This window comes from Struthio camelus, chromosome 1 (genome assembly GCF_040807025.1).
Source record: "Struthio camelus isolate bStrCam1 chromosome 1, bStrCam1.hap1, whole genome shotgun sequence".
Classification (NCBI taxonomy): Eukaryota; Metazoa; Chordata; class Aves; order Struthioniformes; family Struthionidae; genus Struthio; species Struthio camelus.
The window spans coordinates 143,385,827-143,401,400 of NC_090942.1; the positions used below are offsets into that span (position 1 = coordinate 143,385,827).

General features: G+C 36.5%; 1 protein-coding gene across 1 annotated transcript in view; it reads left to right on the plus strand.

The window, feature by feature from the left end:
- Positions 1-15,574, plus strand: part of ANOS1 (anosmin 1) — a 137,440-nt gene that overhangs the window by 62,718 nt on the left and 59,148 nt on the right. The window contains exon 3 of the mRNA XM_068921409.1: positions 14,547-14,609. Coding sequence (XP_068777510.1) covers positions 14,547-14,609 — 63 coding nt within the window. The remainder of the gene's footprint in view (positions 1-14,546; positions 14,610-15,574) is intronic.

The following is a 15,574-nucleotide window of genomic DNA, read 5'->3' on the forward strand; positions in this document are numbered from 1 at the left end:
ATAGAATGATACCCGTTTCAGCTGCAGAGCTAAACTACCGCAATTATCAACACTGCAAGTGGAATCTGTTCCTCACATTGGGGCAAATCGCTACCAATCTGGACAGCAGGATCTTATTTCTTTTGGTCCTGGAACTAGAAATGGCCAGTGATGTGGGCCAGATCTACTGCAAGGGAAAAAGTATCCAGCTCAGTTCTTCGAAAACGATGCTGAGGACTGATTTAGCAGTTATTACGTTCTGTGATAGGGTAATCAGAACTATTTATTTATTAACTCAGCTGCCAGTTTATCCCACTTACCTCTCAACACCATCAAGTCAAACCTTGTTACTCAGTCTTAGAGAAGAGAAAGTGAGATAGTATTTGGTTTTTAGGCTGTGGTTTTATGACTGGCTTAAGCTGTTATAAATGCAGGCTATCAATTAAAGAGGTGTTTACACACTCCTCTCTCCTTTCCTTTTGTCTGCCTCCCTGCCCCCCGGCAGCTAGTTTTTATGGGACTACATAGTGAGCTGAATAGGGAAACTGGCTTGGCCAAAAACTGATCACTTCTTTCACCTAGGATAGTTCTATGTTTCAGCTCATTTACAGTGAAATGTGTGCTAGTCCTAATACAGGAGGATTGAGCTCTTTAGTGGTAACATCTGTTTAGATTGTCCTACACCCATTATGTAATCATATCCTCAAAAATTATTAGAGAGAAGACTTACTGTGAAATTTGGCGTGAAAGCATAGTCTTACTCATGTGTAGCATGCTTTGAAAAATAATAAGAGGGAAAGCCTTTATTTAATAACTTGAAATAAATTCCTTTGAAATAAAGTAGCTATTTTAGGTCACTTGTTCTGGATTTTCTTAAGGTATTGAGACACTTCTTTTTTTATTTACAATCTTTTTTTGCAGATAAAATGCAAAACACTAACTTTTAAAGTGTTATCTGAAAGTATTTATTTTAAGAATTGCCATATAAACTGATAGAATTTTAATCATTTTGGTCTTTCAAAAGAGTATGTTAAGATACATGAAAATATTATTGTGAAAAGGAATCACATTATATCTTTTTAGAAAAGATTCAATGGTTACAATGGGTATTGTAAACATGGGACCGTATCTGAGAAAAACTAAGATAAGTGTAGAACAAGCCACAATTTCTGACTATACATTGTTTTTTTGGACCTATTGTACTTGGGATTAACTGAATTTGAATTTCTGTTTTCATCGACTGAAGTAATAATTTTGTTAAGTATGATCCTGATACATTTTAGAAACACCATAATGTTGCATTCTGATTACTTGCACTATTTTTATGAATTTGTTTACACTGAAATAAGTAAAAATGCAGAATTATTTTCTTTAGAACAGTTTTCTTTTCTTCCTCATACCTACACAAGTTCATATCATAAATCTATTTTAGGTCAATGGATTTTTGCATTAAAGCAACAAGTGTAACTCCTAATACATCAAAAACTTTCTAGAGTTTGTATTATTAGATTGATTTGTCTAATCTGAGGTGGACAGCAGAGGTGCTTAAAAATATTTAGGCAAGCAATAGAATGTAAATTGTTTGCTTCAGAGTAGGGGATGACTTTGTTTTCAAGGCAACCTCATTTTCATTTTTCTGTTCTTTTTTCTCCCCCTTTGCCATAACTGCATGAAGAGGCAGGCACAGATGCCTGCTGCCAGAATGTGATACTTAACCTGACCATCAAACAAGCCTCACAAAGAAAGGCTTTTCAGGTCCCCCAGTGAAACAACCACTGCATTTTATTATGGCGTGAAATTAGAAGTGAAAAGCCCTATGGCTCCTGCTATTTAGTAATGCGGAATATGTCGTTTCTGATGGCAGTGGAAGTGCTGGGAGGGAAACAGAAAGCCAGAAAAGAGAAACAAAAGTAACAGTTTAGACAAAGAAGGCCTCCCCTTTTTTTCTTCCCTCTCTGATTGTTAGGTGGTCTATAAAACAATAATACTGTGGTGGATACAAGGAAAAAGAACATTTTGTTTTGGCTCTTTCATTCAGAAATGTATGTGTGAATTTGCGGAGAGATGTATAAGGAGAGTCATCTGTTATCAGAAGAGTTCACAAGCCTTAACTCATTTATAAAACAGCAACAAAAAACTTGACTTTACTTGGAGAGAGCAGTGCTGCTGTGATAGACGCTTTTAAGTTCCATAGCAAGATGGTGTTTATAACAGGACTGTGTGTGGTTATCTGAAGCTGCCTTGAAACAGATTGGAAGGAGAAGGTGCCAGCTTGAAGAGGTTTTCCCTTGTCTGTTTGAGATTTAAAGTTGTGTTTTCTCAGTGGAAATTATGTGCATATATAAACTGTCAAAATATTTATGATCACTTTTATTTTAAAAATTTATGTAATCACTAGAGCAAATAGTTAACCATTAGGAAATGAAAAAAGTGTATGAAAAGTACATTTTAGAATGTAAGATGGGCTTTTAAAGTTCTCTACCAGCTAATCACTATAGTGACTGCTAGAGACAAATTATGAATACCTATCCACGATTTTAATATCTGTAGGGGAAAAATCATTATATTTTGCAGATCCTTACTGTTAGCAGTAAATATTAATGTTATTTTTACTGGATTACTTTCTTTGGACCCTATCAGCAAGGGAAGGGCACAGCCAACAGTGATCTAGAAACTGTAGGAATATAGAAGTGAAAAGTCTCTGCTGTATTACTTATGGTCTTGATTGTAGATGCAGTCTAGGAAAAGTTTGAAAAGCAAAGAGAAATAGTTTGTATGACTGATCTATGATAGATTGGTGGAAGAGATGCAAACATCACATATCAACTTGTTGGTAAACTCATTGCAAGACTGCAGCCTGAAGGAAAAAATTTCAGCCAAAGAAGCAAAACTGCTACTATTGTAGCAAAATTCCTTTCATTCAAGTAGTTCACTTCATCATGATTTGTACTGTAATAGCTCATAAGGGGTCCATTGTCCTAGGTAACAATAAATATGTAAAAAAAAAACCATGGTCGCTGAAATAGGAACATTACAAGGACAGCAAGGATGCACAACATCCAGATGGAAGGAATGAGGTAATAATGAAACACTGCTGCTTAACATGAAAAACTACAGGCTTAGTGTACCAACTATTTAGCTATTGTCAAAAAAGAATAAAAATATGTAGACAGAGTACAAAGGAGGCTTTAAAGGAGAAAAGTAAACAGTGAGAACAACTCTCCAAAATACATAGGAAAACATTCTATGTATAAGAAATACCATTGAAAAAAGCAGAAAGGCATTAAGCAATTAAAGTTGTGATAGTAGTTTATTAAAGAAGTTCTTCTTAGCCTTTTTAGACTGTATCTGTTTTCATTTGATTTAAAATAATTTATGCTCCTTGCCATAGCATGCAAGTCTTGTGTGCGCACTAGTGCTGCAGGCTTCACTTGCTGTTTTATAGCATTTCGCCAGTACTAAGCCTTATATCTTGATAAGTGCAACATTAGGATACGTAGATTTAGAACGTGTACTAGGGAGAATTTTGAAGAAGGAAAACTAATTGGTTTTTGGTTTAGTGTGAAAAAGCAAGCCAGCAGAAGAATAGGATAATAGTTCCCGAGGCAACAGTTTGAATAAGGGGAACAACAATGTTTAGAGTAGAGAGGTAGAGTATACAAAGGTTTTAGAGGATAAAAGCCTGAAAAAGAATATTATCTGTGTAAGGAAGAAATCATGGAGGAGTATCTGCTACACTGAAACATGATCAAGTTATTTATACATATTAGAAACATTTCAAAAGAAATTCAAGGCAATCAGGAACAGCTTCGAGCATGGATCTTCTAATGTGAGAGAGCCACATTTAAGGCCTTCCTTTAAAGAGGAACTCTTTGCTCATATGAGATGAAACAACTTCACAGGAGAAACTGAGAGAGCTTCATCCGATAATCTGTATTTGGGAGATTCATTTTAAATGTATGAGGTTTAGATTTAATTATATTTCATAAGCAGGCAAAATAAGAACTGTAGTAAGAATCATTTTCTTTTGACTGCCATAAACTCCAGGCTATGAAGCAGGGAAAAGGAAGAATGTATGTGTCCCAATTTCATCTACTGGTACAAAAAAACATATAAACAAACTTTGAAAAGAACTGGTAATGAGCTAATGTTTGGAAGCCAATTTTCTGTTGACATAGATGGCCTTGATTTTGATTTGGTCACAAAGAATAGAAACATGAAAAGTATCACATTGTTCTTCTGTCCTTTCAAACAAATGGATCTACTGGCAGACATTGACAAGCCAGACAACTAAGCCATAGAGACAGATAATCAAGGTGTCAAGGTTAAAAAGTTATTTTTACTCTAAAAGTGTTAGAGTTAAAATTGTTGCATGGCTGCTACATTGTGGTGATGTTGTTCCTCCTTTTTTTTTTTTTTTTTTCTGAATAGTAATTTACTTCTGAAATATTTTGTATCAAAATGCTTCTTTCATTTCGAACACATGCAGTGATTTTCACCTTCAATACATGTACAGTTTTTCTGGTAGCTTTCACTTTCTGTTTAATTCTGGGTATTTACAGCAAAGACTATATGGACTTCCAGAAAATTTGACCTGAAGTTCTTCTCCACAAGGATTTTGGTCTTTTTGGTACTCCAGTGGGAGATGCTGTAGCAGCTGGAGATTTGGAGTGGTGGCTTTTCAGACATCCGTGCAATCAGAGCACCACTTTTTTTCCCCAAATGTTTCAAACAAAGCCTCCGTTTTAAGAATAAAACCTGTAATGCTCTCCTGTATACACAAAGGCCCAGGCAGACTTAAATGATGTACTATGATTATCTCTTTCCTCTTCTCTGTTCTTGGAGATATTTACACAGGTCTTAAGATCATAATGCTTCCTTTATTTTCTTGCAGTTTTGATAGGCATTCAATAATTGAAATTGTCAACACTTAAAATTGTGGCATTGGCATCCCTGAGGTTGCCTGCTGAAATGAACTGGACAATTAAGAAAAACAAATGATTTTTTCAAGCTCAGGTTTTTGTTAGTTATCCAACAATTCTACCTTTGAAAATTACCTTTGCCATAGCTACTGATTTGGTTTTAGCAAGTTTACATAACTGAGGAGATCAGTGATACCTGTCCCTGTGTGTGCGCCTTTAGTTCTCCCACACCCAGGTAACATAAATACACACAAGGTACAGCTATCTGCCATAGCAGTTTAAACTATACTGCTAGACTTAACAGTCAGTAAAGTTTCTGAGAAATGTTGATATATGCCATTTTGTTGTGAAATGACCTTTCAAAAATGAGTCTTCATAGTGCTGGTGACATATAGAAGGCAGTTGCACCTAAATCTGCTGCAGTTTGCTTCAGTAACTGTATGTCTGAACCTTGTACAAATCTCAGTATGCAGAGACCAAATCAAGGATTTATCCACTTTTTTGCTCAAGTAGCAAGGCACCGCTTCAAAGAAGCATGTCATTACACTGTCCTTCTCTTATTTATTTGTATAGTATTTTGAATTATATTGGTTTTCTTTTTTAACTTGGAAAAGTCCTTCAGAACTTTTAATTGGAATACAGTATTTTATAGCTATGTTCTACATGGTGTTTCAGGAACAGGGGGTTTTGGTGGTCTGTTTTGAGACATTGCCAGCCCCATCTGCAGAAAACACTATGCATTTGTTGAGAGCACAGTGCTTGAATGTAAAACCAGCAGTAAAAGAGTTTAATGCTATTTTGAAATGAAATTTAAAAAAATTATTTCAGTATTAACACCGACTTGAGATGACTGAGTTGTTCAGTTCAAGGTGCTAGATAGAGAAGGTCTTGTTTCATAGGTTTATATCTAGCATATATTAGGATGATTTGTCATTTACAATCTTTGTGTTTAAAAAAAAAAAAAGTAAGAGCAAGAGAAAAAAATAGAAACCAATTCCTGGAAAATTAAATAAAGCGAGTGACATGACATAAATTCAGTATTTCACCTGCAGATTATGTACATCATCGAGCTTAGATAAGAGTAAGTAAAAATAAATGTCGATCTCCTATGAAAGAATATATTTTGGATCCCTACCATATGGCTTTTCCTACTTTTTTTCACTAGGGGTGTACTAAAAACTCCCAGGAAAATACACCTCTTGTTACTGTTGATTATGACCACCACTGGATGGCTTACATTATCTCTTATTTTCCAGTGTTACAACTCAGTACAAAATACTATGTTCACATAACTTAGCCTTTAGTACTTTAATGCCAAATTGCTGTGGAAGAGGTCACGTGAATTTACCAGAGAAGTCTTTTAGGGTGTTAGCTTCACCGCCATTAATCCCAACTTCTGAAGTTGCACTCTTGTTTGATGTGATAGCAGCCATGTGGTTGCAGTTCCCTCCTTACTCTTGTCAGATCTTGGAGGTTTGCACCGCAATATTTTATCTTATAGCAGAGGATAGCTCAGAAGAGTTAGGGTAACTGTAGTTAGATCTCATTCAATAGAGAGACCATTCTCTTAGTTTCAGTGCCAGCCCCAGGCATTTTATTGTTATTTTCTTCTGAGCAATTAGCTTCTGAGAAATAGGAAATGGTCATCTGTCAAAAACCTGAGGATGTACTGTCTGAATGTTAATTACATGTGGAGGATTTTTCTTTCTTCTTCATGTATATATTTTTCTATTAATTAGCATGAATTAGTACTGGCAGATAATAGCAAATGCCACATTGGTAAGCTGCTTCTTCTCAGCTACCCCATCATGGTACACATCAGGATATTGATAGTATAGAACAAAAGAAAAAATACGTTGTGGGAAAGACTGAGAAGTGCTCCTAAAGGGATTTTAAAGACTGAAATGACTCCAACCAAGTAACACAGTCCTAGTGTAGTGACCATTTAAAATCTTAAGACCTGGCTTTCATTCAAAACCAGCTCTTCAATTAGCAATATTTTCAGACAGTATCAGCTGGGTTAGAATAACCCTAACTGTAACTAATTTAATTAAGAGTTGATCCTCAAATGCAAAATCACTCCTTTTCACCGAATCATGATGCTCAGTGACCTACAGTGGGGGAAACGGGCAAAACGGGGAACATTTCTCCGGCATTTAACCCACTTGTTTACTCAGTTACAAGGAAAATATATTACTAGTGTAATTTTTTTCTTGCAAATTGCTTAAGCATGGACAGAACAAGAACTCCAGGCAGCCACATAAAACTTCTGTTTTACATATAAGAGGCTTCACATTTGCTCCTGTTAGACTTTCAAACTTTTAAAGATACTTCAGTCTCTTCAGGTCTGTATTAAAGACAGTTGCATTTCAGGAGCTAAAATGTCACACTGAGTTTGTAGAAAGTTGATAACTAGTGCTTCAACAGTTCAGTCTACTAACGGGGAGGAGAGGCAGAAGAGGCAGAGAAGGAAGAGTAATTCAGCTTAAAATGGATCTCACAAAATGCTCAGAGGCTTCTCGACCACCAGGTAGCAACATACAGGCTAGCATTACAGTTACTGGTTCTGCAACTGAACGTTTCGCATTGGGCTTATGGGTTTTTTGGCCTGAGGAAATAACTGATTCATTAGTGCATCTTTAGCTCTAATGTTTTGTTTAAAACAAGATAGCTGTGTACACTGAATGCCCAACCTAATAAGGTGGATGGGCACCTCAAACCCTGGTGCTGTAGTGCCTCATCTGCATCTGTAGTGCATCGAATCACTAGAAGAGGTGCCCACAAACCTAAGTGCAATACACTGGTATCCTTAACCACTCATATAGAGAATTAAGAGTCTCAGAAGCCATTGAACTATCAGGCCTAGTTTTTGGAGAGCATCTAGCATTCACTGTGGAAACAAGCAAAGGATTTTTTGTATCACAATTCTGGATTCACTTACCTGTATTCATACCTAGTTTGAATCCTTACTGTAAGTGCCTGAAATTCTTACTACATGTAGTTCTAGTTGCCTGAGTTTTTCATTTTGCTATACACGTTATGAAACAGAGTTGTATCTGTCTACGGTAGGTGGACAGAGAGCCCGCGTTTTAGCATCGGTCAAAGATTTAAACTGGAGATTAGAAAAAAACTAGAATCACAAAAGCACAGAATGGTTGAGGCTGGAAGGGACCTTTAGAAATCATCTAGTCCGGAAATCCCCCCTGCTCAGGCAAGCTCATTTAGAGTGGTCTGCCCAGGACCATGTCCAGACGGCTTTTGAATATCTCCAAGGATGGGCACTCCACAGCCTCTCTGGGCAGCCTGTTCCAGTGCACAGTCACTCTCACAGTGACTGAAAAAAAGTTTTTCCCTAGATTCAGACGGAACTTCCTGTGTTTCAGTTTGTGCCTGCTACCTCTTGTCCTGTCACTGGGCACCACTGAGAGCAGTCTGGCTCTGCTTTCTTTACAGCCTCCTTTAAGATATTTATACACTGCTTTCTTTACAGCCTCCTTTTAGATAACTATACACATTAATAAGATCTCGGAGCCTTCTATTCTCTAGGCTAAACACTCTCAGCTTCCCTTCATATGAGAGATGCTCTAGTCCCTTAATCATCTTTGTGGCCCTTAGCTGGAGTCGATCCAGTAGCTCCATATCTCTCATGTACTGAGGAGCCCAGAACTGGACCCAGCACTCCAGATGTGGCCTCACCAGGGCTGAGCAGAGAGGAAGGATCATCTCCCTCAGCCTGCTGGCAAGGCTTGTCCTACTGCAGCCCAAGATGCTGTTGGCCTTCTTTGCCCAGGACCCCCATGTCCTTCTTTGCAGAGCTGCTTTCCAGGGTTATAGGGTTATGGGATTATGAATCTGTAAAACAGTGTATCTAACTTCAGTTTGCTAGACAAATGCTTTTTTTTTTTCTCATTTGCAGAATTCAAGTAAGCTGACTTGAATGGTGCTAACAGATTTACAGAAGGAAAATACCCATCTTAAAGCTTATGAGGAAGTTCATTGCCACAGGAAGCTGAGAGACCAAATGTATAAACAGACTTTAAAAAAGTGATTAGATAAAAAGTATATACATTCCTGAGGTGTGTAGGCAAACTCCATTTCAAAGAATCCTTAATTCTCTGGCAATTGCAAGACTGTACCAGCAGAAGGACTATTCGTTATGTTTCTGCCTAAGGATCTGCTGTCTGAGTTGGAACATTCAGGTTGATTAATTGATCTCATCCCAGGAAGCCTTGCTTGTACTTCATTGAATTGTTGGAGTTGTGTTTATTGCCTGCTTTTATGCGTAATTATATTTTCCTATTCAGCTAATTTTTTTCCTTATAGGTGTAGCTTTTAGAATAACACCATATCCTCCTAAATGGAGAAATATGACATCAGATTTGTACATCAGTTACAACAGTACTGGAGTTAGATGACCTAATTTGGTCTTTGGTTCAAAAAATAATGTAAAGAGTGATATTTCTTTTTGACGTTAGTCAATGAGATTCATCTTCTACTAAGTGAATGCTTGAGGATTGCTATATGTGTGTATCTTTTGGGGAAAATATAACGTGGAACTAATGGTTTTTTTTTTTTTTTTTTACATTTAACACGCCACAGATTTTTTAAATTGTAAATCCTTATGATAATTCTGCTCAGTTTCATCATGAGAAATAGTTTCAGTGAACATGTCCAGTATCTCCTATAGTAAAGAGGAAAAGTAGTTGCCTCAAATTGCTTAAAGGAAAATATGTTCTCTAATGCGGTATCTCTAATGTCTAGTATTGCTCTATCAGATTAACATGCTGTTAATGGATTTTGACTGGATAAGTATTCAACTGTGCTTTTACTGTCCTGAAGTCAAAATATTATGTTATTTGGGCAAGTCACAGTAGACTTTTTGAGACAGAATGTAACAATTTCTGTTCCTATTAATAAGCAGCAAACACCACTATACTAAGATTTACAAATTAAAAATAGTTTTTCTCACTGTTCTTTTGGGTGCAGCCACATATTTAAGCATACCCATGGAAAAGTGATTCTCTCTAAGAGCGATGAGTGCTGTTCTCCTTTGGCTTCAATTCAATTCCTACCTCAAAAATATTCTTCACTCAAAGCCTGATAGTTAGAACATAGATTTTTTAGAAACTTTGTCTTCAAAAGCCTGCAGGTTCTAAGGAGACTGTGCATTAAAAGGTGGTTTTTTTCATTTTTTAACTACCTGGAGACCAGTTAATTAAATCCCTTAAGACAACAAAGCACTTACATATATTTTTTAGCCATAACATACACATTTATGACCTTCCTGCCATGAGCAATTGGAATGGTGAATGATAATGAAAAAAAGAATTACGTTTGAGCTGTAACATTTTGATTCCATTCTTTTTATAACAGTTTGCATATTACTTGGCTACCAATCTGAGTAGAAAGAAGCCTTGTTAGACAAAAATATTAAGGGTAGACTCTTTTCTTCTGAATTTTTTTTTTTTTTTGCCATTTAGATAATTACAAATATGTCATGTTTAATTATTCAATTGAAATATAACATTTGAATAAGTTTACAATATTTGAATAAATATGTGATATTTCAATATTTGAAAGAGCTTTGGAATTCACTACCTTTTCAAAAGTGCAGTGTTGGTTTAACTTTCTCCCCTTCAGGTCAAAGGCAACATTTCATAACAAAAACTGATAGTGAACTATTTTGAAAATCTCTTTCCCTAATAATATAAATAGCAGAGATCATATACTAATCTCAAACTTGTTGCTTTTATTTATTTATAATTTAAAAGTTAGAGGAAAAAAGGTTTCTCTAAGAGAGTCCTTTACAGTAAATTTAAAAAATGTACAATGAAAAAAAAAACAAAATAAAAGAGAGTCCTTTACAGTAAATTTAAAAAATGTACAATGAAAAAAAAAACAAAATAAATTAAAGCAATAGTAATATTTCTTCCTTGAACTGAAACAGTTTTATCATTATTCCTAATGTTATACAGTCTGAATATTAACAAGATTTATAGTAATTCTCAAATATATATATTTACATACATATTTGTGCACATACATGTACACATGCACAGATTTTGAAGGAGGACAAATGCTGGGGTGATTTTTTTTGATGCAGTTGTATAATAGTGAATAGCAATTCTGCAGGAGTCTGGATGAAGGAAGAAAAACTACAACTTCCGAGTAGAGTCACAGGAGATCTTAAAATAGATACTTTCTGAAGATTCAATTTAGCAAGGCCAGCGTGATTAACGCTCTTCATCTTATGAAAAGTGCCACTGGCCCGTAATGACTACAACTGGTTAAGACCTGTGTTTCATATCTCATTCGGAGCATATTCCCCTCCAGCAATACAATTCCCTTTGCCATCCTGCTTGGGAATGCGTTCAGGAGTGACTCCAAGGGAACAGTGCCATCTGCTGAATGAATTACCAGAATGCTTCCCGCACTACCTTCATGTATGTTGGTGGTCTGCCATCTAAATACCAAAGCTTAGCTTCTGGGGGCAGGTGGTAATGTCTGCAAGGTATTTTTTATTGCACACAAAAACAGCCAAAATCAGCTGCCGGCTGCTTCTTGGCATAAATTCTCCTCATCCTGGATAGAGGATTTTCAGTATCCTTTTTGACGTGTTTACACTAATCCAGAAAACCAGGATGTGTTTACTTGCTGAGCAGGAATACTTTCTTCATGGTTGTTTTAGGTATTTTTTTGAAACTCTTGGTATCGGTGAGAAGTGCTGTATGATTTCCTTTTAGACGTCAAGCCTCAGCTAAAGACTGGTGAAATAACTCCTGTTGGTTTGGGGGCCGAGGGTGAAGGTGGAGTTGGAGCAGGCCTTTGCTGGTTTGCATTAAATATCAGAAATGCATTATCCAGAGTTTTAACTCTGCACACTTTTTCTGTATTCTCTGAAGATGTGAATTTAAGAAAACAAATATTATTGCTGCTGGTTATGACTCACATTTTTTTTTAATTTTAATTTTTATTGTGCACTGAATGGTACCTGTCAGGAACCCTTCAGTTGGTGTTCACACGTGGCCTGATTCTGCATAGATTTTCGAAACAGAATTTTCAGTTTAAGGCTTGCCTTGGCTAGATGGATTACAAATGAGGAAGATGCATAGTGGAGGGAGAAATGCAATACTTCAGTACAACGCAGAGCACTGCAAAATATATGTTGTTCAGTAGACTCATCTTGATGCACATTGAGAGCATCAAGCGTGAAATGATAACAGAAAATAACCCTTTGTAGCTAAAAAATAACACAGCTCAGAGAGTGACATACTGGGAAGAGAAAGCTTTACAGAAACTAGCATGCTAAAGTTCATGAGGACAGATAATATCTTTTATTAGAAATTTAGGATGTCTGGAAAAGAGACAAACTTAAGTACACAAACACCTTTTTGCTGACCTGTAAGTTATGACACATTTGATTGTTCTGGAACACAATATCTCTCTACCTGAGATTATGGCCATTCAGAGGGTAAGGCTAACCAGACAGTGGGTGAGATCCCAAGGAGTATCTTACATTTTAAGTCATGGTTTCAAAAATAAGACCTGAATCAGACTTCCAGCTTTTCCCTGGACATCCTCTCTGTTCCTCAGCCTCCCACTTTGAAAATAACAATAGGGAAACCTCTTAAGAAGGTAGCTATGAGAATAAATGCACCACCTCAGAGTTTGTGAGATACTTTTATCTATACTATTGCAAGTTTAATAACTACCTTTTTAGAAAGACTGTCCCAAACTCTTTTAGGGCAAGGTTGTTGGCAACATTTCTGTCTGCTTGTATAGTTTCTCTCCAGCTCACAGAAAGATACAGCCCCAGTCAGGACTTCTGCAGCAGCCCATGGCTCTTTGCTAGGCCAAGCTCAATATCCTGAGAACTCCTCATACAGCAGGAGCATGTTGCATATATGAAAGACTTTTTGTTTATGTGTAGATAAGAGTCAACAATCAGAGCCTGTATGTTGAGCGGCAGTCAGAGGAGGCACTGGGTGCTAGAGCCTATTTACATTGCAGCTAAACACACCCTTGTACAAACACCTTGAACAAACCCTCTGGAGCAGCCGGCACCTTGGTACTTCCTTCCAACTGTTTTACTCTAGAGCCTGCAAGGAAAGCAGTCCAGCAATATAGTTAACAATGAGCTTGGTCCTGGTCCCCAGCTCAGATTTGTGGCCGTCCTGCAGTTTAGGCACAGCCTGTGTGGCCGTGCAGCAGTGAAACAAGAATTAGGAAAAGGCAAGTAAGTATAAGGAAATCCTGAGAGCCTTGGAAGTCACTGGCAAAATCCCAACATAGTCAAAATGTTACCTACAGTGTCTTGATACCATTTATACCTCAGTAAAGTAGGACTAAACTCATTAGACAGTTGAGAGAGTGGTAAAATTGGCATGAAGGTAGAGTTGAGTTCAAAAGTATGGTAACTGTACCGCAGGAAGAACACCACTCTGGAATTAATTAAATTTACTAAGTTCAGTGACATTTTATAATGTAACCTTCTAATTACTCTGTAGACTGCACATTGTGAATTTTCAGATGCTAGAAGCTGGGGCTAAAATACTAAAATACACATATAGAAAATGTTGGGGTGGTATTTTTCATCCTGAAACATGTAACCTTTGCGACTAATGCTTATATTTTATTTTCAGGCTTTGTCACTGCTAAGAAAAATGCTTAGTTTTTAACTGCATTAATTTTTTCAATAAGTCAATGATATAAGTGATCAGCTGTTCTGAGATACGGTCTATAAGTGTTCATGCTTGTTTTTGAACAGCATAAATGTATATGGCTCCAATGTGATACTGTATGTTACAGAAACAAGTTATATGAATGCCAGATTGCTATCAAAGACTTTTCTCTTTGGTGCAGTAAGTGTCTTTCTGCTATGACTGGAAAGAATAAGTGTCATTAACTCCCAATAATGCCAATATTTTCTAAGATCATCTGCCTAACACAGGAGGCAAAGAGGTTTCTGGATGTGAATCTAAATTTATGTTTCAGCTGCAGAAAATTTATGTTTCAGCTGTTTTTTTTTACACTGTATTGTGAAGCTTGAGTCTGGTTTGCAGAGTTTTAGTATAAACTCTGTATGTATCCATTGCAGTAGAGGTTGAAGGTGAAGAAATGATAATCTGATACTTGAAATAAAGTGATTTTGCTAACAGACCAGTGATCATTGTCTGTTTATACAGGAATAGTGGCTAAAGCTTTGCTGAGTCTACTCCATAGCTTGATGAAACAGCTTTTCACATGGGAAGTGGATGTGCCTGAATAATCTTTAGGCTAGTCAGTGAGGAGAAGATTTAACTTTCTGTAGTTTAAAGTAGTGTTTTTGACATTGTCTCTGTGATGCACCGACAGAGTTAAATGTTATTAGGACCTAGATTCACTAAGGCAGAAAATAGGATGGCATATACATAAGTGAGGAGATTGCATAGTACAGTAAGAAATACTGAAAATGTGTCCTGGCTTCGAATGACCTTGCTCTGACACCATGACACAATGACACAATCTTATCCTCAGGAGAAGTGGATTTTTAAAGCCTATTATTAACTTCCTATGGGCCAAACAAGCAACTAGAGAATTAGAGTCATTTGTGGATGTTGATTTCTTTCTCTTCTTGACACTTTTCCCCCTGCTGATTCTTCCTAGTGCCTGGAGCCCTGCAAAGAATCTTGGGACTTGAGGAAAAACCACTGCCAAAGTTTCTGTGAGGTATGTCAGCCCAAAGGCACTCTTTCTCACTTTGTTCTAGCTGTCTCTTTCATTTATATTACTAGAGGTGTGCAGTTTAAGGAGACAGCTGGCTAACAGGACTTACATAGCATTCCACTTTATTCGAATAGATACACATATAAGAATTAAGCCATGCTATGTTTGTGTAAATTTTTTTCTTTCCCCCCTTTTTTTTTTGTGTTCTGATTTATGTCTACATCAAGCTTTAAGCGTTGATCCAGGCTGACTTACAATATAACTTCTTCTCTGAGAAGGTGCTGTTAATTCCCTTCTGTAAGTTGCTATTTCTATCACATATCCTTCTGACCTTCCGGCCATATGAAAGAAAAAGAGTGTCTTTTAAACAGATAAAATATCACACGTATGAAAATCCTTTTGCAGGGTTGCTGGAAAGGTGGACTTCCCTGTATATGAAAGTCAGTTCATGATTTTTAAAAGAATAACTGCTTAGGAATAACACTGTTTAAGAATGGACACTTATTTCAGAAGATTAGTATCAAAATATATAATTATTGAGGAACAAGTCAGGAACAAGAGAAACTATTTCTGCATAGCATTTCAGAATAACTTTATGTATAAACAAAGCCTTGATCAGTTAAAGTATTACGAAAAATGAGACAATTTTGTTGGGTTTGAAACATGGCTTCTACTGAATTGGTGGACATCAGTTGTTTACAGTTTTTAGCTGATTTTTAGTATGAAATGAAAACATTATCTCAATAGAAGGTTGGTTTGTTATAGTTAAATCAGTATGAAGATACTTCTTTATTAAAATCGATGAAGTTGTCCGTTTATAAAGATTTATAAAGATTTTCAACTTTGCCTATTAAAAAAATAGAAGTGACCTGAACTAATACACTGATTTAACTTCTCCCTCATCACTGTGGACATTCTCTTTCTGGTATAAGAACATGTACTTTGTTTACTCTATTTTAAATATCATA